General features: G+C 43.6%; 1 protein-coding gene across 16 annotated transcripts in view; it reads left to right on the forward strand.

Annotated features, from left to right (window-relative positions):
• SOX5 (SRY-box transcription factor 5) overlaps positions 1-27,997 on the forward strand; it is a 607,462-nt gene that overhangs the window by 559,556 nt on the left and 19,909 nt on the right. For all 16 annotated transcript variants that reach the window (XM_039698241.1, XM_039698239.1, XM_039698237.1 and 13 more), the window contains 2 exons: positions 12,774-12,951; positions 17,661-17,806. In XM_039698241.1, coding sequence (XP_039554175.1) covers positions 12,774-12,951; positions 17,661-17,806 — 324 coding nt within the window. The remainder of the gene's footprint in view (positions 1-12,773; positions 12,952-17,660; positions 17,807-27,997) is intronic.

Here is a 27,997-nt window from a genome sequence, read left to right on the forward strand (position 1 = left end):
ATTCCTGTACCCACAGCCGAACGATAATCACATAACAAGGGAGCTCCAAAAATATTTTAATCTGAAACATTTTAATCTCTAATCCCTGCTAGCTCTGGATATCTGAAGAGAAGCAAAATTTAGCAGCAGAGTGGAAAAATCTGTTTTATTTTCAAATTCAACAAGACAGTTTCTTTTGGATTAGTATTAACTTTAGATTTGTATGAAGTGCTTGGCAAGTGTTTCACTCAGGTTTCTCCACATTTGTTGTACAGAATGCAGTTTGAATTGTTCAGTGTAAAATGAGCTGTTGCAAAAGAGGGATTCAGAGACATTATGTGGAAAGCATCACTTTAGAGTACACATATTTTTCAAAGCAGTTTGATTTTACAATGTAGCCTCCTGAAGGTACAAGGTCCTGAAGTCTTGTGAGTATGGAAGAATCTCATTTAAACAAAAATCTTCATGTTGTCATGCCTGAAACCTAGAGATTGGTATAAATGTATCTCAAAGGCTTAGAAAGCAGCTAAGAAAATTAATCTATGAGTTACTTTTTTATTAAAGTGGGATTAATTTTCAGTCTCAAATGATAGAAGATTTCATCTTGACAGTTCTGCTAAGACATAAATACCTCACAGCAGAATTAGACTTTCTAGTGTGGAATCTCCCAGTAAAAGTGTTTCAGTAGTGTCCAGAGAGAAAATTCAGGAGTATCCAAAGAACATCAGAGGCAGACAAGCTGATGAGACAGGATCTACCATATGAAAGTGGTGTTAAATTTCACTCTTGACCACTGTCCTCATCCACTGATGCTGTCAGACCTCCATGGCACAATGGGCACAGGGAGTCTCCAGAGTGCAGTTTCCAGGTGCATTTGTCCATCCCCAGAGAAAGCTGTGAAGCAGTGCACCATACAGGGGAGTAATGCAGTGGCAGGATTAGTAAAGCAGCTTTAATTCAGTGTACAGTTAGGGAGAAAACATGTTTGTAGCAATTCTGGAGAGCATTTTTGCTGTGTGGGTTCTTGTGTCTTCCTTTCCAAAGGTGTCTCTGTCAGGGAGGGCAGTCATTCCAGGTCACTGATTATTTTTATCTTTAGCCATGCTAAGAGCTGTACAGGCTTCAGGTTGCAGGTGTAAGTTAATATATTTTGAATTTAGGTTTTTGGTTGCCTCGGTCAGTCTTGAGCTCTGCTAATCTCAACTCTTGGCTTTTTTCTGCTTTGCTTGCAGATCAGAATGACCCCTTTTTGTGCTTAAATCCAATACTCTTAGTCTTCTCTAAAATTACCTTCTTTCCTTTTCTGGGTACTCTCCTGTTAGTTTCAGATGTCCACAGAAAATAGAGTCTGCAATTAAAACTGTGAAATTAATGAATTTATCTCTATTTGCTCATTATTTGTCATAAATGAGTGGGTAGTCTGTACCTTCAACACTTTCCGTAAAGGCACAGACCAAACGTGGGGTCAGGACAATTCAGCACATGCACACACACAGACCTTGTGCACACTTACACACACAGATGAATGTTGAGGTTAAAACCACCTCACATCTGGCCAGCTCTCAGCAGCCTCAGCAGTTCCAGTGACATCTGCAGTCTCAGTGGATGTGCTGTGTCCTGCTCCTGCCTTTCCCGTGCTGCTGCTCCTCACCCCGTGGTGGTGGCTCAGTGCTGGCAGGGTTCCCATGATGGTATCTTTGGGGCTCACTTTGGAAATCCCTCTGGGCTCAAGCAGAGCAAATAATGCTGTGTAAAGACGTGTTACTGCTGGTGGAGAGATAAAATTATCTTGTGCTTTCCAAGTGCCCCAGTGTCTTGTCTTGATGGTAATTAACTGGTGACATACACATTGAGTCAGTGCTCTAGGATTTGTGCCCAGAATAAGTCACAGAAACACAGCAGTTTTAGCATAGGAGAAAAGGGTGAAGGGGGCTTTTTTCCTTTTTTTTTTCTCTTTTTTTTTTTTTTTTCTTCTGGATAAGATATGAAAACTGCCCAGAGCTGGCCCTGTTCAGAAAAAGCGAATCAGTCTCTTAGAATTCTTTTTTTAGGATGTCAACTTCCCTCTCATACTCTTCTGTGAGGACAAAGAATGTCTTAACGTCTGTATTGAAGTCGTCATTAAAATAAAAGGAGATCTGTAGACATCAGCTATAAATCATCAAGAAATAGCTTGTGGGTAACCTTTGACACAGCTGAACCCACTGGAAATGAGCCAGAGCTGGATTCCCTGCCTTCAGTGAAGCCAGTAGGTGCACTGGAGGTCTCTTCTCTCTCTCTGTCTCCATCTCTGACAGTGTCAGCTTCTGGGAGGTAAAAGTGTTCTGGCTGAGTGATGGAAATGCTTTTGGATGTGTTCTTAAATAGACATTTGTTTTATGCCTGAAAAGAATAGGTTGGTCTTAATAGTGTGGTACTGGGGGATTTTAAAGGTATTTTGTGAGGCAGTTGTCAGCATTACAAAAACTATTTTAACCAATTGTTTAGGCTTGAGGAACAGCATGGAGTAGCTATTGTGTGTGGTTGCATGCCTGTTCTCCAGAATTAACAGGGAAGGGGTAGATAAAAATCTGCCTAATTTTACATAATGGAATTTTAGCTTTCCTGTGATCTGACTTCAAATTCCTGCTGAGTTTCTACAGTGTAACAAAAATACTAGTTTGCTGTTGTTAATTTTAATTTCTAAGATGCAAGGTTTTAAAAGGAGCTGAAAGTATTCAGCATCTCATGGGGACAAACTATGAGTCTTACTAATGAATCCAGCAATTAGTAGTTCATTGTGCCTGCCAGCAATTTGGCCCCAGTACTGGTCCTGGTGGTGATTTCATTTCTGCTGGTGTGAAGCAGGAATAGGATCTGAAGTCTGTGCTCCAAGGGGGGCTGAATACTTCTTCAGCACTCTTCTGCTTGTATTCTGCATTTAGCAGCAAATAGTAATGAACATAGGTAGGGTCAATATGTGTGTATGTGTGTGTATATATATATATATATATATATATATATATAAAGAGAGAGAGAGAGAGAGAGAAATCTATAACATGAATAGTAGTTCCTAAACCTAAAGGGTTGCAAATGTTGGTGTTGCCATGCAGTTTCAGCAACATGTCTGATGTTTGTTTGGGCACTGATGTGCCCAGTTTGCACAGAATAAACTCTTTTCAGAGGTGAAAGGTTGTCTTGTCCCCAGTTTTGTGAGAGTTGGGACAAAGGGGTTACCCTTTGCTTTCTGAGCCTTGTGTAAAACACTAGAATTTGTATTTGGTGGCACTTTGTGGTGGCTTCACAAAGATGTTAGTGGCCATGCACAGAAGGCTGGGTAAGGAGTGGCTCACTCAAATTCCCAGAGGAAGTTTTCTGTAAAGTAGGAACAGAGCCTGGCTCTCTCTGGCATGACCTAAGGGATCAGGAATTGACAAAAGGCATGGCTGCAGCAATCCCAGCCATTCCCAAGAGATGTTCTCTCAAGTAGCTGACCCCACATATGGGATCATGGATGGGGTACAAATATTAAACAAATTCTTCTGTGAGTGCAGTATTTACTGAATTGTGTGTTGGCTTTCAGTTCCCTAGAGTACCTTAAACTCCCTCCGGTTTCTGCAGCTGCTGATTAGATTTCATCTTGCTGCTAAAAGGAGGTGAAACATAAAGATATCGAGCAGGATTGAGTGTAAATTCATTTTAATTGTAGTGGTCTGGGATGTTTTTAATAGCATGCAAATATTAAAGACAGATGAGTTTTGTGTTGATAATACAAGCTATTAGTTGGAAAAACAAAATTTTCAAGCAAGTCATGGCCACAGTTGCAAAGCACATCTTGGCATTTTGGTTGCAGTTGTGTGTATCTGTACATAAATACAGTGTGTATTATCTTTGCACTACATATTCCTTGGGCTGTACTTGCTGCCTCTCCTAGTGAGAAATCTGCCTAGGCTGCATGGAGATATCCAAAGTCAGAGAAAGCACAGGTGTTTTTTGAAAAGGAATTTCTTCGCCCCCTGCCAGTTGTCCAAGCTGTTTGAAATCTCTTTTCTTTCAAGGTCTTTGGACTTGTTTCTTCTAAAGTTTTCAACAGCTGGGTTTTTTTGGGTGGTTTGTTGTTTGGGTTTTTTTGTTTTTTTGAGGGGTGGGGGGAGGATTGGTTTTGTTTTGTCTTTTTTTCCCCTAAATGTTAGCAACTGTGAGCATCCCTGTCTCTCCTGCCTGACCACAGCAGGATGAGGGGTCTGTTGCTAATTTGTTTTGATATGGTTCTCTTTGGTGTGTATTCTTTTTGAAATTAATTCCTTTTGCAGGTGTGGGGTTAGAGGTGGTGGTGTGCTCCCAGCGAAGGTGTCATCCACCACAGAGAGGAGGTGGGAGGCTTTGATCACTGTGGCTTCTGTTTTCTTGTTGTTCATTTAAAATGTACCAGTTTGTAATGCTGTTTGGCTTTGCAGGTCCTTGTTTTATTTCCTTCCAAGTCTCTCCCCATCCTTGCAGGTTTGTCGTTTTATTGCTGTTCATTCTGCCTAACATTTACTGGGGATTGTTCCTTGGAAGGTGGTGACTCCAGGTGCAGTTTAGGCAGCAACAAAATCCAGTCCAATGCCTGTTTCCATTTTTTAAACAGCCTCGTTATAGGTAGAAGAGGTTTGCATGCTATTAACTCCACACGTTCAGAATTATGCAGAAAGGATTTTAAAAAACAAAATTAACTGGGGCACAGAGCACTACAGTTTCTACCCAGCACAGCTTCAGGAACAGATAACCACAGATCAAGCTGTCTGACCTCTGTCTGCTTTTTCTGCAGCTTCTTTTGAAGCAGCTGGACATTTTAGGAGGTTCAGTGCAGGATCAAAGGAACTCCCAAACACTGCTCTGAGGAAGAGTGGCTGTGCTCTTCCTTGTGACTCAGCTGTTTACTCACTGTGTGAGATTAGGCAAATCATTTAGCCACTTTGTGCCTTATTCTTCCCAGCTGTAAAATAAGGCAGAAGCTGTCAGAGTAATTATGAGCTCTAATTAATTAATAATTCCTATGGTACACTGGAGAAGTGATTTTTTTTTTTCCCCTTCTGTACTTTACTGGTTGCTGTGTATTTCAGTGGGGGCAGTTTGGGAGAAGCAGTCTCCATAGGAAGAGTCCTTTCCCTTCTCTTTTCAGGACCAGCCTGGTGAGATTTGCTCAGCTTCACTGAGGCTTTTCTCTATATGAGGCTGCTGAGTTAAATTTTCACTCACTCAGAGATGCAGAATGGGAAGGAGGTTTTCCATTATGAGGTGCAAGTAAATGCTAAAAGCTCTTTGTTCCTGCAGTTTATTTTCATGCTGTACTGAAAATCCTCTTACTGAGTCCTCTCAGCAAGGTGGTGAGCAACTCTCACTTCTGCTGGTTCCAGTCAAACAGAAGAGCAAATGCCCAATTAGAAGAATAATGGTGATAGGACTAAGTAATTTACTTCTATGTGGATGAAAACAAATGCTGAAATTTGGATCCGCATTGGGATAAGCATCCATAAGTCATCAGGTTTCCCTAGAGGCTGGTGGGACTGAAAACTCGTGTTCAAGGAAAATGAGCCTAGAAATCTCCTACTGGCTGCTTTCCTCAAACACATTGTGCTATTTGTCTGTGGAGATTACCAGCAGAGTTCACAAGGATGGTTGGGCACTTTGACAGTCCAAAGCCAGCCAGGAGTGCCAGTGTGCTTGGGAGGATTTGTCTCTGAAGATCTGTGACACTGAACAAATGACTTTTGGGTAAACACGTACCAGGCTGTTCCTTCTGCTCAGCTGCACGTCCTGGTGTGTTCTCTTGGCCAGGCAGTCTGCCTTGTGCTCCACAGCACCCCAAAGGGCAAGGTCCCAGTGCAGCCTTCCCTGAAGACCTTTCAAGAGCTGTGTCTGTGAGCAGAGGTGTGAGCAGGTGCTGCACAGGGAAGGCCTTGGTGCCAGGTCACCCCTGGACACAGACTTGGGAGGGCAGTGCTGGTTCTCTCTCCAGACACTGCTTTGAGGCTGCCCCGCAGCTGAAACATCCCCCTCCCCACGTCTGAGGCAGCAGGAGGACTGAAGTGATCCCACAATTGTGTGGTTTCTCCTCTGTCACCGCAGCCTGTGTGTTCTGTGCCTGGCAGGAGAGGTGCTGCAGTGAGTGCTGTGTGTCACACAGAGGTGTGGGCTGGAGGGGAGCAGTCTGCCATCTCACAGACAGGCCATTCTGCATGCTCCTCCTCTGTCCTTCCCGCACCTGTTGGGGAGTTCTGCTTTGGCAAACAGCGCTGCTAAATGCGAAGTGAAAACCACCCAGCAGCCCTCTGGTTTTACTGTGACAACGTGCAGAGCAGACAAAACCAGAGCTTGGGGTTTGCAGGGCAGTAAATTAGTCTGCAGGGTGGCTGACATCTTTCCTGGCAACTCCACTTGTAAGGAAAAAGGAAAAGGGAGGATGTTAGGGATCTCTCTGAGAGGAAGAAATCCCAGAATATCCTCACTGAGAGTCCCTGCTGTTGCAGAGGAAGACTGGGGGAGAAGTCCTCTCTGTCACAGGTGCTACGGAGCAGATTCACTTGCTGTGTTCCTGCACCACTTTTCTCCATGAACAAGAATGGAGGCTGTGCACTAATCCTCCCAGTGTGTAAATCACCCTTGGGGAGTAATTTATGCATTGAGTAGTTCCCTATATGCAGAGCAGAGAACAAAAAGAGTATTTGTCACTAGTGTAAGGCAGCTCAGTTTCCCCCTTTGAGTCCCATGAATAAGAGTATTTGGGCAGTGTCAGTGAAGGACTAACTTGGGTTGAATAACATGCCCTGAGTCCAGAAAGTACCTGCCTCCTGAGAGAAACTCATGCAGGAAAAGCAAAGCAACGCATCATTTAAAAAAAATAAAAATTAGATATTGCTGCTCTGGGTATAGAAAAAAACCCAGGGAGAGATCTTTCTGCACCATCACAGAAGTAAAGGTCTGTGCAGAGCCAGAAGGAAGGAACACCATTGTTCCTCATACCTGCCCTCATCCTTCTCTTCTTTTCCTTTCTAACCAGAGCCTGGTCATGCTGCTTTTGCTGCTGAAACTTGTGGGCAAGAATACAATGAAGTGAAGGATAATTCTGTTGTGTTTATTACAGTGTCATAACCAAGATACCTGGTTTCATGTCTCGTATGTGTTTTTCTGCGTAGTTAGAGAAATTTCCACCTTTGCAGGAAGGGACACATTATTCTTAATCAAAACTTGAGAATGTGGCAGGAGGAGGTACAGCTGCAGATGAGCATTATCTAATTCACCCATCCTGTCATGTGAACACCCCTGCTTAATTTAATACAATTATTTCATCAGTGAGGATAATATCAGCAGCATGATTCATTTATACATGTTTCACCACTGCCTTTGCCTCTTGGCTTCTTATTATCAGTGCTGATAGTTCCACCATGAGTGGCTTCAGGAGCAGGGGAGGGGATGTGAAGGAAGCTGCCAGTGTCTGTATGAGTGTGTGGGCAGCTGTAGTCTTGAGGGACACTGATTCCAGAGGATTTTCTTTGCATCTCTGCTGTGGTACCTCGGGTTCTTATTTTGGTTAGACACTTTTGGATAAGCAGGAGTCTGGATAAGCCACTGAGTGGCTGCATTGTTCAGTGGGCAACAATAGCATCATTGTCTTCTGCCCCAGACATGCCAGTAAGTGCTCCATATTTTGCATTTCTATTGAAATTAAGATCTCCAGGAAACAGAACCAGGGTGGGGGGATGAGGCTTTGTTTCTGTTGAGGTGGCAGAGGCAATCTTGTAGAAACCCCCCTCCCTGGCTTCTTATTTCTAACTCATTTGGCTGTAATTTGTACTGTCAAGGTCATTTCAATAGGCAGCAAGACGTGGTGAATGTGTTCCCAGAGGTCATGAAAAGCCTCTTTAGCAGAGCAGGCTGGGCTGTGCTTAAGCCAGGTCATTTAAGCACATTTGTGTTGCCAGTCAGATGATACCCAGAGCAGTTCATGATTTTGTAATAAACCCTGCAACCTGGGCCTCCAGCGTGTGCCACAGTGGGATCCAGCACTCGGGTGTAAATGACAGTACAATAATTCAGAAACTCTATTTTAATAGTGCACTAACCTTAAAATATGAGAAAGGAAGTGAGATTATCAAATTCTAATGAATCGTCTGGGTTCTTCACCAGCAGCCCCACCCCCCTTTTTCATTCTCTGAGACTGGTTCATTCGTGTGGGCTATCAGTCTTTTATTCAGCTCTTGGTGTTGAAATAGTGCCATTTTTAATAAATGGTTTAGAGAGTTTCTCCAAATCAGATTTTATCCCCTTCTTTTTCCATATCTATTCTCCGTAGAGATGAATTAACCTTTTATCCTAGGAGGAAGTAAATAGAGACAGCATGATGGCAAGATTAGAAAAGACATCACTGCAGCCAGCTATTCCAGGGCTGGTGACTGCGAGTCAGAATTCCTGGGTCTGTCTGGAGCTCTGCTGCTGTCCCTGCCTGGCTGCGGCCAAATCCCTTCCTTTGCCCTCTCTTTCATCTTTCCTCCCACGTTAATAAGCACTTTGTGTTAACCTGTAGCATTTTACCTTTCCAAAGGACCCAGCAGACCTTATAAAACCAGTGTGATCCACGCTCAGCTTGCCAGCAGCATTTCTGTTTGTGTGGCATGTCAGGCACTTGAACTTGGAGATTTTCTGTGTCTGAAGTTTGAAGTGTGACAGCTCAGAGTTACACTAATCCAGGCTGAGTGAAGCTGCAAAAATACAGCTCTTGAATATTTTACTTACCCCCCCAAATCCTGGTGTAGGTGGAGGGTTCTTTCTTTCCTCAAATACCTAGATACAACCTGGGGAAAAAAAACCTAGAGGAAATCAAGGATTTAAAGTTCCCTGAATTCAAGTTTTGGTTAATGAGTCTTCCAGTCCTGGGGAGCACATCAGTTCTCCCTAAAGCAGCAACTGTTGTGACCCAGCTGTGATCCAGGGGATGGGAATCTCTTTGCCAGTGCTTTGCTTTGTGTGGGTACATTTTATTAGCCCCTCTTCCTCTGTTTTTGCTTATGCTTTATTTTCTACATTTATTTTGTGTGTGTGTGTATTTTGTTTTGTAAGACAAATGTGCTACTTTTAAAGAGACATTTCGTAACCTTTAATAAAGATCATACTTTATTTTCATCACATCTGTGTTTATATTATTACAAGCCTTTTGGGTATTAACGTCTTCTGGTCTCAGCATTAATGTTTTGGCTGATATATAAATAAATGTTTGACTTTAACTCTTCAAACAATCCTGGCTTGGGAAAGAAACCCACCTCATCAATGTCATCTTAGAATAGCTGCATTTCAAAAAGGGCAGGGACCAATCAATGCTTTCTCTAATAAAAATTGAGTGCAGGGAGTAATTCTGGATTCTGTGATCCACTGCATAAAATCAAATCTCCTGGCTTTTGAAAGATTCTGTCTATCTGAAGATGCTACATCTGGGCTTTATCTTTATGTCTCTTACTTGCCCGAGCAGTCTGGCATAATTGGGAAAATTCTGCTAATCTGTCATGTGGCAGAATGTTAGCTGGAAGATTTTATAGTTAAAAAGTAAAGGTAGACTAACTAATTCTTATTTGGGTTACACAGGCTCAGATCAATAACGAAGACAGTACAGTTCTTGATTTAAGCTGGAAGAGCAGAGGATTCTGAATTTATGGCTGCAGAAAGGGAAAAGAGTAACATGTTTCACTGACTGAAGATCCTAACAGTCCTCTTCACACTTAACACAATTGTATGTTATTACTTGTCCTCCAGATATTTTTTAGAGTCCTTTGGAATAAATTATTGTAGTTCCACTATTGTAAAGGAAATGACTGAAGTTATTACCACATCGTGATGCAACGCAGGATTTTTAATGCATTTGACTTCCAGCGAGGATTTGAGAATGCTCTTTGAAATAACAGAAGTAAAAATGTTATGAAGACCAAACAGTGAAGTAGTATCATTTTGTAAATATATATAATAGCTGAAAATTGTTTACTTATCCTCCTTTATGAGAACCAAGCTTCTGTGACCTCCGATTAATTTACCATTAGCCTGAGCACACAATGAAAGTGAATGAAGGGGCAATTTGGAATGACATTTATCAGCTCTGGAGCTGTCGACTTCTATTATTTCCACAAGGCCTTATATTCCTTGGCTTCAGAGAAGGCTGTGCTGACTTGAATGAAGAGGAGCATTCTTACTACCAAGAATGGTTGCAACACAAACAGCCTCATTGCTTGATGCCTACAATAGGGATAAAAAAACTTGCATTAAACGAGATCAGAGCCACCCTTGAGTAGTGGACTTGGACAGGACCTTGCCTTCACACCAGGTTAAAAAAAAAGGGAACAAAAGAGCTGAGAATAGGGAGAAGGAGCAAGAGGAAGGAAGGAAATAAGCTTTATAGGGATAGGATGGCTGGAGGACTGAGGATGAGGCTGAGAAGCCTGTCACGATGGGCATGTGGGTTGGAACCCACGCTGCCTTTGCCATGGGTGAGAGCCATTCCCACCAGGACTGCCTGCTCCTCCTGAGCTGCTGCTCTGTCAGATTTCTGCTGGGCAGGGAGCACACTGCAGCTTTCTACTCCACATCTGCCACGGATCAGCCCCTTTTGCTGAGCCTTACAGCAGAGGCCAAGAATCCAACGTGCAGGGAAACCAAAACCTCTTGGACTGAGCTGAAACCAGGCTGTGGGCAGGTTTACTTTGCTTCTCAGGCTGCCTTCCTTCCAGATAGTTACATGGCTTTGCTGTTCAGGGATCCTTGTCTGGCACGGGGTTGCTGTCTTTGGTTGGTTTGTTGGCTCATTTGTACTCAAAACTTTAATGCAACTACCTCAGCACCGATTTGACAACACTAGAGTTGGACTGTTGTGAGACTTCTTTGTTTTTTAATTGAAATCAGGGGAGCAGCAAAGCAAGTCCTCTTCCATTTGTCTGGTATTTTACTTTATTCTAATTTTATCTTTCTCTGTTGTATTCTACTACAATGGATTTGTATTACTGTAAAGTAACAAATCCCTTCTAAAAATGTCGACTGCCAGTTTTACTGGTGACATTTTTAACCCTGCAGCCTAAATCTCAGGGAAGATAACAGAACTCTGCCATCTAGGTACCTAATTCACTTCTGGGAGTATAGTGTGTAGGCTCCTAAGGCAATTCTATGCACTGATTTTTTTCCCATTTATTTTATGCACAAGTTGCCTCTAGGATGGCTTCAACATCACTTTCAGGATGACAGCTTTGTCCACTATGCCTCTGATAATGTTTATCTGCTATGACTGTCACAAAACTTTGGAAATATAGCCAAATGCAGAAATATAATCAAATCTAACAAAGGTGCTTTGCTCAGAGGCAATGGGAAAGTTGCATGACAGAGCTTTGCAGAATTGTCTTTATGTGTGGAGACATCTACACCATATTTCCATGAGCAATAGGCAGCTGTAAAATTCCTTCTTTCCTGCAGCACAGCCCCCTGTGTGGAGAAGAACCACTGTTACAGGATAGTTACAGAGACTTCAGTGGTAACAGGAAAACACTCAAACAAAAAAAACCCCACAAAAACCAAAAGCTGAGTCTAATCTCACTCAGCTTTGCATTGTTGTAAGTAAGTCAGGAATGATTCTATAAAACTAAATGTGCTTACAGTTTAGGGAGACCAGAATCAGTTTCTTCATGCCTGGAGCTGGAGCCCAGCTGTCTGATGAAGCACTTCTCGTAGCTAAAGGATGACTTTCCTAAGTCACAGTGTCAGACAAGAGCCAAGCTATTACGTGATGATTTGATCTAATATCACATCCATTAGTTCTGCTTATTTAAAAGTCAGTTAAAATCACTTCTAAAATGTTCCCCTTGTTGAAAATCCTTTCCTCCCTTCTCTGTTGGGTTTTTTTTCTTTTTTTTTTATTGTATTTTGCTTTGGTCGAACAAAAATACATTACTTGGCATTTTAAGTTTTTTATAGCACTCTTGTCTGTAATCAAGCCAGGTTTAAGAATAATACCATTACCCTGCAAAAAATGTCACCCAATTTTTCTGTTTTCACATAATAATAATAATAATTGTGAAATCTAGAAGTTCAGCTTTGCGCCAGATAAAAACATCTAGGGGTGTGTGCAGAATTACCCAGGTTACTGTGTCAGGTTTTGTTAAGGTCGAGGAGAAGTATTTATTTCCTATGGTGTTTTTGTGCTTGGAATTCTAAGTTTGGGAAGTTCAGGTGAAAATGCAAGTTAAAAAAAAGAAAAACTAAAGAGAAGGCACCCCCCCCCCCAAAAAAAAAAAACCAAGAATTCTAAGTTTGGGAAGTTCAGGGGAAAATGCAAGTTAAAAAAAAGAAAAACCAAAGAGAAGGCACCCCCCCCAAAAAAAAAGACCATAAAAAAATCCAAGTGAACCCCCATTCACTTGTTTGCCCAGTTTGGCTAGTGGTGGTTGAGTGTTAAGTGAAAATGGTCTTCAGTTTTTACTTCATTAATGAATATAAGATTCAAAATAAAATGTAACTGTAAAATTGCTCTTTATTTTGATAGAGGCAAATGTCTTGTTGATGGGAATAATTTCTTCAGAGATAGTGCAAATGGATGATGTTCTCTGATCATGTCACACTCATTTTCCAGTTTATCAGTCACTGCAGTTCCAGACTGGAGTGACAAGAGGTATCACATTTGATCTTCATTTGTGTGATCCAGGCTCTCAGGTTCGGGGGTGCAAGGGAGCTGAAAGCACTGCCTTGGCTGGGCAGAGCTGTGCCAGCAGCGCTCGGGTGATAACCTCTTTCCTCCTCTGCTTTCACAGGATGAAGTGGCCCAGCCTCTGAACCTTTCAGCCAAACCCAAGACATCTGATGGCAAATCTCCCACATCCCCCACCTCTCCTCACATGCCAGCTCTGAGAATAAACAGTGGGGCCAGTTCACTAAAGTCCTCCGTGCCAGCAACATTAGCGAGTCCTTCAGCCAGAGCCAACACAATAGGTGAGCTCAGTCCTGTGTGTCCCTCTCCATCCTGTGTGTCCTCCTCTGTCCTGTGTGTCCCCCCCAGCCCTGTGTGTCCCCCCCAGCCCTGTGTGTCCCCCTTGTCCTGCTGGGAAGGGTTTTTATCAGCCAGTGCCAGGCAGTGTGCCCAGAGCTGGCCCAGGGGGACCGTCCTGCTGCAGCTGGTTGGTGTGGGTGCACAAACTCAGAGACTTTCCTTCAGGATGGGTATATTAACTTTTACAGGCTCAGAAAACAAAGGCCTGTGTTATTTCAGAATCTGCTTTGCTTTCTGATAAATGCTGGTTTTTAATGGCACACGCTACACACAGTGACCTAGAATGATGGGCACTGGAGACCCATGATATTGTCCTGTGTCATCTAAAAGTGATGGATGAGCTTTCAGAAACATCTCTTTAAGGTAAAAGTCTGCGTCTTTCCAAAGTTACAAGTTTAATTCTCAGTCCATCCGAATGCTGAATGGAATAGTATTTCACCTTGGTGTAATAAGCAAAACAATCATCAGGTTCATTCTAGAAAACCCCAAATTGTTGTTCTGTGTTGCAAAAAGTCTTGACTGACTTTGTTCCAGAAAATAGTGATAGTTCCTCCTCCAGCCAAAATTATGTCTTTGCCTAAGGATGATCTAAATAGTAACAGTCTTACTGGTAATTTCATAAATCTGATGTGTTACAGGGACTGTCCTTTGTGTGTGTAAGGAAAATGTGTACACATCCCATTCCTGATCCTTCTAACTGAAATGTTGTATTCCATGAAATAATTGAGTATGACCTGGATCAAGGTTCCATTATGTAAATCAAGCTCTGTTTTGGGAATTGAGTGAGGCAGCTGTACTTCTTCTGCTGTCTTCTAAAGCATCTCCTGCCTGGCTACTTTCAGGGGTAGCACAGAAAACCCCAAAAGAAGTTGTAGGTCAAACCTATCAAAGCTATGTCTGTGATACAGCAGTGCTATGCAGTCATATTTATTTGCTATGACACATTACAATTATAGAAATATTTTTAAAATATCACATTACTAATTGTTAATGTCAGTATTGTTATTTACCCTATACTCTTTAACTGTGATGCATAGTAATGTATTTTATCTTCAGTCTGCTTGACCCTGCTGCTCTCCATGCACAATGCATGGAATTTTATTTTTTCACACTAGATTTTTTGTCCTTAAGTAGAGGGAACATCATATTTCCATGGGAAGTTAAGCATCTGACTCACATTTCAGTGGCAAGACATCTCTTGTTCTCCCCTCTCCAATCCTCTTTGCCTGCACACCTGGTATTTTCCATAGGTTTGAGACCCCTGCAATTTACTTCTTTTAACAAGGTGCAGATTTTGAAATGCTGTACCTTTAATGAGTGATAATGTAATTGGATAAAAGCTGTGAGGATGAACAGAGCTTTAAAGGTCACTCTTGTAAGAAGAATTAATGTGTTATACCATTAATAAACCATGGAAAACCGTGGAGCAAAAGATAACATATTTAAGTTATTGTTAATGACATCGAGTTCACTGCTGTATATCTCTCTGCTACAAATATAGAAAGTGACTTTTTGAGGTTGCTGAGCAGTATCTCTGTGCATGCTGTATGTGGAAGATAAGCTGTCTTTAGCTGGTGCAGGAGCTGGATGGACACTCCTAGCAGAGGTTTATCCTTTAATAGAGCACTGAAGGACAGGAAGGAGAAGCTCCTGGGCTCCCTGCAGAATCTCCTGCTAACTGCTAGGTCAGGTCCAGCCCAAGGACAGCAAACAGGGCTCATTGCCATGGGGAAACCCTGGTGAGCCTGAAGTGAGCTTGAAATCCCAGCTCACCCTCCACAGGAGCTGCACCAGGAGAAACTTTGGTAGGGTTTTTAGCCAAGCCACAAAGGTCCCTGACGTGTTAGGGAAGCTGGGTCACTTTCTCATCCTGAGTGATAAATAAATCCCTCCACAAAGAGCCCCTGGGCACACTCAGCCACTTGTCAGCCCCTCCACCTCTGGAGTGACTGGAGCTGTCAGCACCAGGCACAAGCTGTCTGTCCCAGGTGTGCCTGCCCACCCTGCTGCCATGCAGCTGGGCTGTCCCTTCTCAGCACCACTAACTTCAGATCAAACCCTTCTCTGGAAGCCCTCCAGGCCCCTTGGCTGGAGAAATGCCTGTGTATTGCTCAGCTTTGTGTGGGGGACACGACTCAGAGCCTCAGGGGTTGTCAGCAGGGCTGCACTCAGGCATGCAGCTCCACAGCCCTCTCCAGAGCTATCCCCATAGCTCAGAAACTGTGCTACAGACTGAGCAGTCACAAATGTCATGGCTTCATGTATGACTTTAAATCCAAGCATTTCTTTTTGGGAACAGGCATATGTCCGTGTACTAAAAACAGAAACAACTTCTCTCTGCTCTTTGCCATTATCTGCAACATCTCTGTGCTAGTTTGGCAATCCTTGGAACCAAGTTCATTTTATGTAATGCAGTTCCCCTCTCTGTCAATAATTCACCACCTACCCTAAACAACAATAATTTACATTCAACTCGCTTCTATATTAATCATTTCCCTGCACACCAGCATCTTGGCAGCTACTGAAAAACATAAGGAGTGCTTGCTTTTATTCACTGTCATGTGCCAAACTGTCTCAAAGATAGCAGTATTCAGGAAAAGCCAAATAGTCTGGAGAAGGGCATGAATTCCAGCTCCTAGGCAAATTTGGCTCTGTTACAGACTGAAAGTATTATACCTAGACAGCAGCAAAAGCGGCACTAATACTGCTGTTTGTTTGTTTATTTGCTTCCCTTTTAATTTATTCTGACTACATGCAAGGTTGATCAGATGCAAAGGTTAACAGATGCAAACTGGGGAAGAAACCAGGCAAGTTGGTGAAAAGGAGATGAAAAAAAATTTAAAAATTAAAAAAAGAAAAATCAGCTGTGCTGGTGCAGGCTATATTCTTCCTTACACTGGGAAAACTGGAATTACTGGAATTCCATTGGCTGGGAATTACCGAACTGGGTCATTTGATAAAAGCAATGTGGATCAAGTTATTTCGTACATAACTCTCAGGGTTCCTGGGGTTTTAGCCAAAAGCTAGCTGTTAGTACAATTAGCAACAGTCAAACTGCACAGGAACTTTTCTTTCTAGCTGTTCTCCTCCAGAGAAGATGGGAATATCAGTCCCACTCTATCCACAGTCAAGAAAAACCAACAATAAAACCCCAGACCAAGCTGAAATCCTGACAGCAGCACAGCACTGAACTAATCTGACATCAGCTTCTTCCCCAGAAATGTTTCAAGCAGCAAGACAATGTCCTGCGTTTTTTGGCAATCAGCAGATCAGATAGAAGAGTCTAGCAATACAACAGGGATGTGTAATCTGACATGATTAGACAAGGCTCTTTAGGAACAGAACATTCATAATTGAGACAAAGAAAGAGTATTAATAACACTTTCCTAACACGGCAGTTAGCCATTTTATATTTCCTTTCTTTAATCTTAGTGTTTTTCAACAAATCATGGGATTTAATAGCGTGTTTTGGCAGATTAGAGGATTTATGGCCCAGATGTTTTTTGTTCTAAAAATGGATTAGGGTGTAAAGTTTGCTGGAATCCATGGAACATGTTGAGGCAAGCCGGTCATTTTGTGTGTGATTAGTGCCTGCCTTCTGTCTCACAGTCCCTCCATCTGTCACAATTCACCAATGGATCTGGTTAGATTTAGCCTCATGTCACAAACAGAAGTCCCTTTTCTGGGCAATTTCATATTACAGATTCATTTTATGCCGTTTTTATGCCCTAGTTAAAAGACAGAAAGAAGAGTGCGTGCGTGTGTGTGTGTGTGTGTGTGTGCACGTGTGGGGATGTGGAAGGGGAGAGGGAGGTTGATAGATATTAGCCTCTACTTTAATATCTGAAAAATAGACTGGGGCTTGGAGTCTCCCATCAGTATTCTACCCTACAAATGACATGCAGATCATAATAAGTATAATCTACGGTACGCTAAAGGAAAAAAATGACAAAGTGTCACATTTAAAATTAAATAGTATTAGCTGTGCCGGTGATGCTTGTAACATTTTAAAAGGAAATAATTCAGTGACTACTAAGGCTAAGCCCTAGGCTGTGAATTTGCAGCAAAACAGTGGACATTTGACCTACTATTAGCAGCATGAATAGGAGTGGGAATGTAGGTCCATGTAGCTGTGGTTTCTTGTACATTTATGAATGACAGGTGGTGGTGGGGAGTATTCAGTGGATGAGGTTTTTCTTCTCAGCCATTATGCATTTCATATGTATAGCAAACCACCGCCACCTGTGGTTTATTTTAATGCAGTCACAAGTTTGGAGAAGGGGAAGAATGAAACGCTCTGTTTTTAAGAGTTTGGGATTGCTGGCATGATCAAAGCTTCCCCTAACTCGTACCCAGTGCCATCCTGCTGCATACAAACCACAGGGCCAACCTCTGCAGTGTCAGGGAAATATTAAAACTAATGGGATCAAATAGCAGCAGTGAGGATTTTGGCACCGAGGTTTCTCAGGCTTTGTGTCCAGGTGGCTCTATCACAACAACAGCAGAATTACAGAGCACAGGCAGGTTTGTGGGCATTGCCTTTTAGCTCTTTCTCATTAATAATGATAAACTGCATTCCACTGAGGGAAGCTGAAGTGTTTTCCTGTAACTTTCTGGTTTTTAAGACGTCCTTTCTTCTGTCCTGTCCCAGGTTATTTAAATGACCACGATGCTGTCACCAAGGCCATCCAGGAGGCCCGGCAGATGAAGGAGCAGCTACGGAGGGAGCAGCAGGTGCTGGATGGGAAGGTGGCCGTGGTCAACAGCCTGGGTCTCAATAACTGCAGGACAGAAAAAGTGAGTTTCCCAGATGCCTTCTGCAAGGGGTCAGAGTGATCTTTTGCCTCTCCCCACAGATAAACAGATTCTTCCTCCCTTCTCGTCCTCCTTCTTCTTATTCTATTTTTCCTTCCCTGTTTTTGAAAAGAGAACAGTTCAAAAAAAGTGAAAAGCCAAAAGATGACATGACAGAGAGACCTGGAGACCCCTGGGGGAGAGTGGGGAGGAGGCAGAGATAGTTAAAGCCCTCACGAGAACTTTGGAGACCACTAATTCTCTATTCCAGCCTGTCAACACATATTAAGGGAAGGTGATCTTGGAAATCTCTGGGTCTAAGTGGAAATCTTGCTTTATGGAAATGCTTACATGTGTTTGTGAGATGAGCTGGATTTGGAAATATTCAAGCTTCTTTAGGAACATAAGCTTTGCTGATACTCAGGCTCAGCTTCTGGGTATTTAGCCTTGTGAGGTCGTCATATATGATATTTTGTGACCATTGCAATGTAGCACTGTCATGTCACATTAGATGACTGAACAGAATTGAAAAGCAGAGAATTGACAACACAAACTGCACCAAATATTTGCAGTGAAACTTGGAGGCAGCAGAACGTATGGGCCTCACTACTGTCTGCTCTTGCACTGGCCTGTGAGGCTGTGCTATACCAAAATACCAACAAAGATACAAAAATACAAAATACCAACAAAGCGGATATTCTCTAGTAAAATGTGTGTGCTCTCACTGCCGTGCGTGTCCGTGGGGCTGTGCTTTGCTTCCTTCCGCAGTAAGTGCCTGATGTCTCTGTGTGCCCTGCCTTGCCTTATGGAGGATAAACAGACCTGCCAGTGCTCGCTGCCTCATTCATTGTGAGCTGTCCTTGCAGTGCTGCCACCCAGCATACACATCTCAGCTCTGGCGTGTGCCTCAGCATCGTGTGCTTAGCAAGACTTTCCCTGTTCTCTCCTTCCTGCTGTATTTTCTGGGGTGATACAGCCATCGCTGTGCAGTACAAGGTTCCTGTTGTCACATTTGGTGTCAGCTACATTTAATTGAACCCACTTCTACTGTAAGGTCTTGTGCAGTTCACTGAGACAGGCAGATAAATGGATTGAATAAAGATGATCAGCTATTTAGCAGAAACTTGAAACCCAGTCATCCTGGGAAGCTTGCGAGTCAAACAATATTGTCCAGAATGAGCAGATTGCTGATTTGGATGGCTTTCCATTTTGCCTGGTTTTAGATGGAGTTTGATCAATAAGCTGTGAGAAGCCAGCAGCCTGTGTAATGAATGTTAAGTGTACGTGTGAGCCTCTCACCGCTGCACTGTTTTCATCGGCCTGTCCTGGGTGTCAGTGGTGTAGAAATGACTCCAGTTCCCTGCACTACTGGAGAGGAAGGGGAAGGAGAAAAGAGGTCAGTGTAGTAGGTATCTGGCAGTACATACACTCTGTCTCAGGAGAGCAGTACCCTCTGTCTCAGGGTGCTGCCATGGGGACAGAGAAAGAGAGGGCTAGAGCATATTTATGGCATTTCACAGAGAAGAGCACCAGAAGGGAAAAGGGAAAAGCAGAGTGTCAGATATAAGAAGAAGCGATCACAAGCACAAAGGAATTTATATTCAAATATTTAAGCATTCTTGAAAGGATGCTCGGAGCAGAAATTCCTTTTCTGTGCTCCCCATGTAGAGATGACTTTAACACTCAGGCAGATGCTAATGCAAAGTGACTCCAGCTATTCCTCGCAAGCATAGCTAAATTGCCCTTATTTGTTAAGCGCATTGAATTCAGCTGTGGATACAGCAGTTGGTTGCATTCAGAAAGCATCTGTACCCTTTTTTTTCTTTTTCCTTTTTTTTTTTTTTTTAATCCACCAAAGCAGAGACAACTCTACCTATCTCCCCCCTCTCCTTCCTTGTGCTGGCTGGGAATTGTCAAGTGACAACCGACCAAATCCTTTTGGACAGGAAGCCTTCATCCTGAGTTCTGTATACTTGCAAAGCAGGCCTTGTGGTTGGATCAGGAAGCCCATTAAAAGCACTTTGATGGTATGGAAATTCATCTTCATGAAGCACCCAGGCCCCTAAGCAGCATGCTGTTTAGCTGTGGTTACAGATCAGTCATTCACATCGGAGGGCAGTAATTGTGCTGACGGCTTGTTCAGCAGTAGAAGCACATAAAATAATCCCAGGCCCTCCACCATGGCATTGCCAGTTAATCTTCTTTAATACAGATCAGCTGTTGTTCTAACACATGACTTTATGCTGGCTCTAGTGACTCTGCACAGCCTTTTGATTAAGTAACAGGAGTGGAACCATCTGCATTCACTTTATTCTGTTACTTGCCTATTCTTGGGATTCTCCTTATTCCTTCTGTTTTCACTTCACACCCTCAACCTCAGTTGAAGTTTATTTTCCTCTCTAATTCATACCTCCTGGTAGGCTCGTGGAGGGCAGACAGGAGTTCTTTTACAAGGTAGCAGGAATTAAAAATGGTTTGCTCAATAGAGAATTTTTCTAAAGCAACTGCAGGCTTTGGGGGTTTTGATACAATTAATGCCACAACTTTATTGGGGCTTACTGATTGGAACTCGATGATCTCAGAAATGTTTTCCAACCTAATTGATTCTGTGATTTATTTTAATATGTGAAGTTCATATCCAGACAAATGATCCAACTTCTCTAAAGTTTGTGTCTTTTTGCTCTAGGACATTAAGGTTTTCTCACTAGGAGCAAGGTTTGAGAGGAAAGCGAGTGCTGCCATTTTAAATTAAACTTTATTCTGGTTTTCTCTGTTTTCAGAGACAGAGAATGAGATAGTTGGGAATTTGGTTGGCAAGAAATAGTGCTGTAGTTTTTTTACAGAGTTTCCCTTTTCAGCAGCTCAAGGTCCCAACACAGGACTTAATGGCAGCCCCTGAACTTTTGTGACATCTTGTCTGTCACTTTTGCCTCCTGACCAGAGAATTGGAGGCGGGGGGTGAAATTAAGATGTAATTATTCTCTTTTATCCTAATGTGTATCTATGTATCCCTGGGCATATTAGTACTTAGAAATGCACATTAGTATTTATAGGCAACAAACACTTGTTGGGGCTATCCCAGATTTTCCTCCCTTCTTTGCTGCAGTGGGCAGTGTACTTTGGAGGCCTGTGATTGATTCCCTGTTGAGCTCTCTGTTGCAAGAATTGCTTCTGCAGCCTTCCTGTGGAGGGGGGCTCTGGGGGCTCTCCCCAGCGTTTGTGGGAGACTCTTGCTGGGGATTTCTCTGCCAGGGGTTGCTGGGCAGGCCTGGGGCTGGAAATCATCTTTGGGAGTCTCTGTTGAAGCTCTTGGGGCTCTTCAGATGTGTCCTGTTTTCTTGCTCGTGTTCCCAGATGGGTTGATCCCTGTGGACAGCCAGACATGCCAGCCGAGGCAGGAGTCAGACAGGAATTTTGTGGAAGTAGAGACAAGCTGTGTAAAGGGAGTCATACATAAGAAAAGATTTTTTAAAATGGCTAAGATGATTTGGGTGAGTCACTTTTTGGGCATCCAACTTGGACCATCTTGACGGATTTGATTTTCAGAGGATTACAGTAAAAACTTTGAGCATCACTATGAACACGGATTTTACTAAAACCTATTTTAATTGCAAATGCAGTAAAACATATTTTTACATTACTTTTCTTGGAAACATTTCCTTGTATAAATGAGAAGAGTGTGTTTTTGTGGTTTCTTGGAAACCCGAGTGCATAGCTTTATTTGTAATTGTCATCTACAGTTAATTATAGCTTGACACACACCATACATAAACAGTGTTACCTGGGGTAAACAGCACAACAGGCAGCATCAGCCAGGGGGCTCTGGCCTCTCCGTTCAGCCCCAGAACAGCAAGGGAGGTGTCCACAAGCACAGAGAGCCAGCAGAGTGTGTGCACCCCAGCCTGCCGTGCCCTCTGCAGGGGCAGCAGCCCAAATGTGCACACTGCCAGGCAGAGATCCCCTCTGCTGCAGGCTCAGGGATGTTCCCTGGGACAGAGGAGGAGCAGGGCACACAGGCAGCACCTCTGCCTCCTTGTCACTGATTTCTGAGTGCTGGCAGTGGCTGGACAGCTGTGTGAGGACACCCAGGAGCCTTTCTGGTGTGTAGGGATGGGGTCACACTTCCAGCTGAGTACATCCCTTCCCTTGCTGGGGCTGGCTCTGAACCTGTGCTGCAAGTTCTCCATGTTACACTGCTTGGAGTGTGTCCTTTTAAAAGGCTCTGACATGTACTTGTCTGCTGGCTTGTGACTAAATAGCTGTTTGTAACAATATTTATTGCAGCATTGCGAGCCGGAGCCCATTACTGGTGCTTATGGAGCAGGGGATTCAGGATGTCTTGTCTCCCCCTCCTTCCTCCATCCTTCCCACTCCCTCCCCAGCTCTCCCTCTTCCCCTTAAGAAAGTGCCAAACGTGGAATGACAGTGACCAATGCTGACTTAATGTGGATGTTTAATAATGAAAAAAGTGTGTCAGTTCCAGCGCTAGTTACAAATGGCAGGAAGTATATCGGGTGGCAGCCCTGTAATAATTTTACATCCATCATTCCCTCTGATGCCTCGCTGGCTGCCTGATGGATGGGGATAGCAGAGTTAACTCTTAGGAAACCACTGTGATCTGCTGAGCTGAAATGGATTTTGGCCCTGCTCTCCCCTTGGGAAGAAGGGGAATATTAAGAATCTCAAACCTGCAGCTCCTGCTGCCTTTGAGAAATAAAACACTGGAGCTCACTTTACTGAACACATATGGAGCAGCTGTTTTAACACATGACTTTTAAGTTTTTCTTGCAGTAGAGAATGTCGCTTCAATAACTTTTTTTCCTTTCCCTAATGGTTAGATTTGAACCAGAAAGTCAAGAGAAAATTGCAGGAGAGAAGGGCAGGCAGGAGAAGAAAAGAGGAGGGTTGGCACAGCAGATGAGCCCTGGGCTTGCTGCAGACACTGAGAGGCCGTGGGTCAGGCTGGGCTGAGGAAGTTGTGATGATTGAAACTGGGACCTGGGGCAAGCAGGAGAAACCCACTGAAAACTACCCCAGAGGCACAGTGCTAACATCATAAGCCAAATCACTTTGCTGGAGTTGAAACCTGCCCAGGTTAATAATCTCCGTTGTATTTTACTGGAAAGTTTTACTTCAGCATTCTCAGGGCTAGCAGCAGAGGCTGTGTCAGGCACAGATAGTACACACGTGCACACTTCTCCCTGCAAGTCCAGCAGGCCTGATGGATACACCCTGCAGCCCACTCTGTTCCTCCCTGGCCTGTAAAACTTCAGCAGAGCTGGTCAGTGGGATGTTCTTGTTCTCTTGTGCAGTGTGGGCAGAGATCCCTGTGCACAGTGTGGGACCAGGTCAGTGTGCTACCCTCACAGCTGCACATCACCCTCCTCTCTGTCTAGGTTTGTTTCACTGGGGTTCTTTGCCAGCAGAAATCCCTGTGTGGGGATTGCAGTCCTCGTTGTCCGTGCTATCAGCACACAGCACAAAGTTTTCAAAGTGTGTCACAAGTCAAGCAGGTATCCTGTCATCACCCATCCATCACCCAGGTGTCAGACTTCCAGACTTCCAGTCAGCAGCCTCAAGAGATCATGCATGGTCAGGGAGTCCTGTTCAACAGGGCTGCTGTACCCACTGCCATTTCTCCTGAAACTTTGCACAAATTTAATTTTAAAAACATAGCTCAGGCTTGCACGCTGCAAAGGTCAAAATTGGTTTTGTCCAACACAAAGCAACAAACATTTTGATTTACTTCAGCTGAAAGTTTATCCACTTATTATCTGTTCCCCCCTTCCTGCCCCCTTTTTTTTTTCTTTTTTTTCTCTTTTTTGCCATTTGCTTTGTGGAACTTGTGTATATTTATATTTACAGCCTCTGCATTTAATGGCCACATGCCTTGTTTTCACAGATGGCCAGTGGAAGAACTCCCCTCCCCCTTTTCCTTTAGTGGAGCCTGCCTTTGGTTTTGCTGCCTTTGTCACAGTGCCACAACTCTCAGTTAGCAAGTGCCTACGCATAAGAGGGAGAGATTCTGCAGGGAGGACTTCTCTTATTCCCCCAAAGGTTTTAGCTCTTCATTTTAAATCACTGTTTTTTTTCCCCTCCTGACTGACCATCATTTATTAAATGCTCTGTTTTTCAGAGACAAGCTGTGGGTATTTATGGGTGTCCTCAGTGCCTTGTGGTGGCAGGGATGCATGGGCAGAGTTAGCAAATAAAAACAAAGCTTGCAGAGGGAGGGATGAGTTCTGCCCACAGACGTGAGAGTGTGAAAGTCCAGCTGAGGTTCAGGAGAGCAGCAGCAGAGAGGCAGGGGGAGAACCCTAGGCCCAGGCAGGTGCTGAAGTCCAAATGGGAATTCAGGCTCTGTTCACTCCAAGGGGCAGAGATTGGGAACATTCACAGCCCAGTGTGGCTCAGGGGGGACTGCAGCTGTTTGTGCTCTTGTGGAAGTTTTATGAAACCCAATAAAGATGGATCAGCTTCCTCCTGAAAGCAAAACCATACAAGTGATGTGGAGTTCTTGTTACGACTTTGGAGCTTCTGGAGTCCTTGGGTTTAAGTTCTAAGCTGTGCCCCACAGCCATGAGATCTTATTACTTCCTGAGATGTTTTATTGTTTTTATGTGATCACATGTCTCAAGTAAATGAGGCTTTCAGCTCATTTGTGGACTCAGCATCAGTTCAGTGCCTCTCTCCAGCCTCTCTCTCTTCTGTGAGTTGTGTCCATTTGGGCTCCTGAGGGGTCAGCCTGACCTGCTCAGCAGGGCTGGAAGAAGAGTAAGCAAAGGTACAACAGCCTTCATAACTTGAATACCTTCATAATTCGAATTCCTTCTAGGGAGAAAAGTATTCTGTAATGGCTGTATTGCTGCTGTGCAGTTGAGTCACCCATTGTTGATTAAACAATTGCCAGGAAAGCAGAGACTGTGTTCTTGCTCTCTCTTTGCATGCATGCAGACCCTCCTTCCCAGGAAATCCTGTGTGGGTTGTGATTTTCCTCTTGTTTCATTTGTAGTGTGCCACCCCTCTCCCCCAGTGGATGTTTCCTTTCCAGGCTGATCAGCTGTACCAGCTTTCTGGCTCGCTGGGAAGTCCCTGATTAAAATTTCCATGGCACATTTCATCCAGAGACCTCAGAACTCCTCACAGTGGTGGGAAAGCATCACTGTCTCCATCCTGTGGAGCTGAGGAAATTAAGGTGCAGTGACTGAACAATTCACAGAGAGTTACAGGCCATGTCAGCCCAAGGAGCAGTCTGGATGAGAAACTGGGTCATGGAACTCTTAACCTATTTGCAGTCAGCAGATTACAGCTGCATCTGCTTGAGGTCAGTGCCTCTGCCCATGCTCTAACAACTTTCCTGAGAAGGGAGCAGCATCTCATCGTGCTGCTTTCATTTTCTTTTCCTTTTTATTCCTTCTTTAAAATGGGCTGGGCCAGTCCTATGTGCATTTTCATGTGAAAGCCCTGACTTGGTCTGTCTCTCAAGAGAGCGTAACGAGGGAAAAGCAGGACCTCAGTGTCCTCTAGAATTGCTGCTTCCCATCCATTTGTTTTCAGGCCAAATAATACACTTTATGAATGAAGTCATTCTTTCATTCTTTCTCAAAGAAAGAACTAATAAAAGAAAAAGGGAAAAAAAAAAAAACCCAAAAAACAAAATGGAACTTAATAAAAGAAAAAGGGAAAAAAAAAAGAAAAAACCAAAACACAAAAAACACCCACCTTAGGGGCCTGACCCTTGCAGATTTTCCTCTTTTTATTTCAGTGGACTCTGTCATGCCTTCAGTGCTTTTAAAGATACTGACTTGAGGACCTTTAGAAACTGAAGCCCTGTATCCACAATACACAGCAAAGAAAAATGAGTGTTCAAGTTTCAGCAAATTCTCTCTGTGAATTGGGGACTGTTCCTGAGAGAACAGTAATTAAATATCCAGGTCTTCATGGTCATCCTGACCTTTTCCCTCTAACTCCTCATGAGGAACCTCTCTGCTGAGTGTGTGTGACACTCCCTGTAGATTGCAAGGCAGGGGCAGTGATTTCTAGGCAGCACTGAGGCAGTATGGGTTTTACCAAGTACTGCAAACCAAAAGGAATGGTTCCTCTACCAACTGATGTAGCCCCAGCTTAGACTGCATGTCAGAATTCTGAAAGAAGTACCATAAAATCAGGAAAAGCCACAAATAAAAGAGTGTTCTTTTATTTTCTTGTTTCTAGTGCTTTTAGAATCTGTGGGTGGATTATTCCATGAAAAATAGAGATCTCGGATAAGCAAGATTGAAAGAGCTGAGGGGGTGGTAAATGCATTGTTTCTTCATACTCAACTTTGATGCAACAACAAAAAATCTCCCAAATGATAACTTGCTGTGACATTATAAATAATCTTTCATCTTCTTTGGTGGTCCACAGAGTTTATATAATTGGAAGGCTAAACCCCTTCTTTGTTGTTTCTTGCTTTTTCATTAGTACAGTAGAAGACTATAAAATTGTGCAGCCAGAAGGGGTTTAACAATTACTGAGTCAACATTTGAAAGTCTCACTCTATTTTATCATTTATGCATGTGCTTTTTATGAGTTTTACAGCCCTGCAGGCGTTGCTTAAGCAAGGTCCATTGCAGTGGTGGATCTATAACTGCTTTATTTTTATTTTGCTTTCCTTGGTACCATGTGCCATCAGCAAGAGTCACAATTCCACACTCATAAAGAAATTACAAGCTTGAGATGGTAATTTTTTTGGAAGATCCAGGAGTGCTAATTTCAGTTACTGAAATGTTTATCAGCCTTACTAAGGGAGCCTCTGGCAAATCCCATAACGTGTGACTCAGTTTCCCTTCTGGTAAGCAGTTAATAATCCTGCCTTTCTTTGTGAAATATTGTGGGTAGTTCAGTGATGAGTGGAGAACACTTGGGCAAGATGACAGAGAAAAACCCAAATCCAAGTCATAGATCCCTGTGAAAACAGCAGGAATTCTCTTCCAGTAACGGGATCTGGGCATCACAAGGCTTGGCTGGGACACAGACCGTGTGCACAGTACCTGTTTGGAGTACCATGGCAGTGATGTGCAGGAGCCGAGTCTGGAATGCAAATAATCCATCATGTGCAAACCCCTGGGCACAGCTCTCGCTGCTGCCAGTTGTTCCCCCGAGTTCTCCCAGCTCTCCACCATCCCTCATGCCTGCCTACCTCATGTTTTCCACACTTGCTGAGGCTCTGGGTGAAAGTTTTAGCCTATTCTGATGTTTGTTATCACAAGAGGCAGAGGGGTTGTACAGAAAAATTACCTTTACAAAGTCTTCATTCCTGTTAGATGGAGCACAGGACTCTTCACCTTCTTGGAGAGCTGAGGAAAATACCACAGGGCTGAATGGATAACACCTGGTGCCACCAGCTTGTCTAATAATTCAGTGTGGTTTTCTGTTATAAAGTGAACTTTTATTGTGCAGTCATAGCCCAAAACTTTAGGATCTGGTGCATATTGAGCAGGGTATGTGTTGGAAGGGTTGGTGTTTACAGGGCAAGGAGATGTGTCTCAGTAGCACAAACCACATCAGATGCTGTCACAGGTCCTGCTCATCAATCTACCTCCTCAAAACTGAAATCTATTTGAACATACCACCTTTAGCATTGAGATATGGGAAATAGCTGGACAAACTGCAGTTGAAGGGAAGAAGTGAGACACACAAAAGGACAGTAGCAGGCAACCATCTGTTTCATTTTAATTTATGGACACTGAGCAAAGGTAGCAGGCTGTGTCCATCTGTCTGTGTGGAATTCCTAGGTGCAAGAGATGTTCAGCAAGTTTCTCCTTGCTGTCCCTAGGTAACTGTGTTTGGCTCTCTCCACCTTTTTTTGGTTTTTTTGCCTAGCCCTTCAGTCCCTTGGGATATGAAAAGCAGGAAGGTGAAGCCATGGTCCTGAACACTCGTCTGGAATTGGCTGTTTCTCTGCAGGCATCGGAGAGGAGAAGTGTTCGTGTCAGGGAGAGCAGGTTTGGGGTGAGGGGAGCAGCACAGGGGAGCGTGCCCTGCTCCAGTGGAAGTGCAAACCTGGACTGTGCCGTGGGAAATGGCTCCTGCCAGAGCGCACAGGGGTTGCCAGGCAGGAGGATGGCTCCAGAGGGGAGCTGGGAGCCAGGCAGTGCCCAGGAAGGACCAGGCTGTGCCCAGGAAGGACCAGGCTATGCCCAGCAGGGATCA

The sequence above is a fragment of the Passer montanus genome, unplaced genomic scaffold (genome assembly GCF_014805655.1).
Source record: "Passer montanus isolate IOZ18808 unplaced genomic scaffold, ASM1480565v1 scaffold122, whole genome shotgun sequence".
In the NCBI taxonomy this organism is placed as follows: domain Eukaryota; kingdom Metazoa; phylum Chordata; class Aves; order Passeriformes; family Passeridae; genus Passer; species Passer montanus.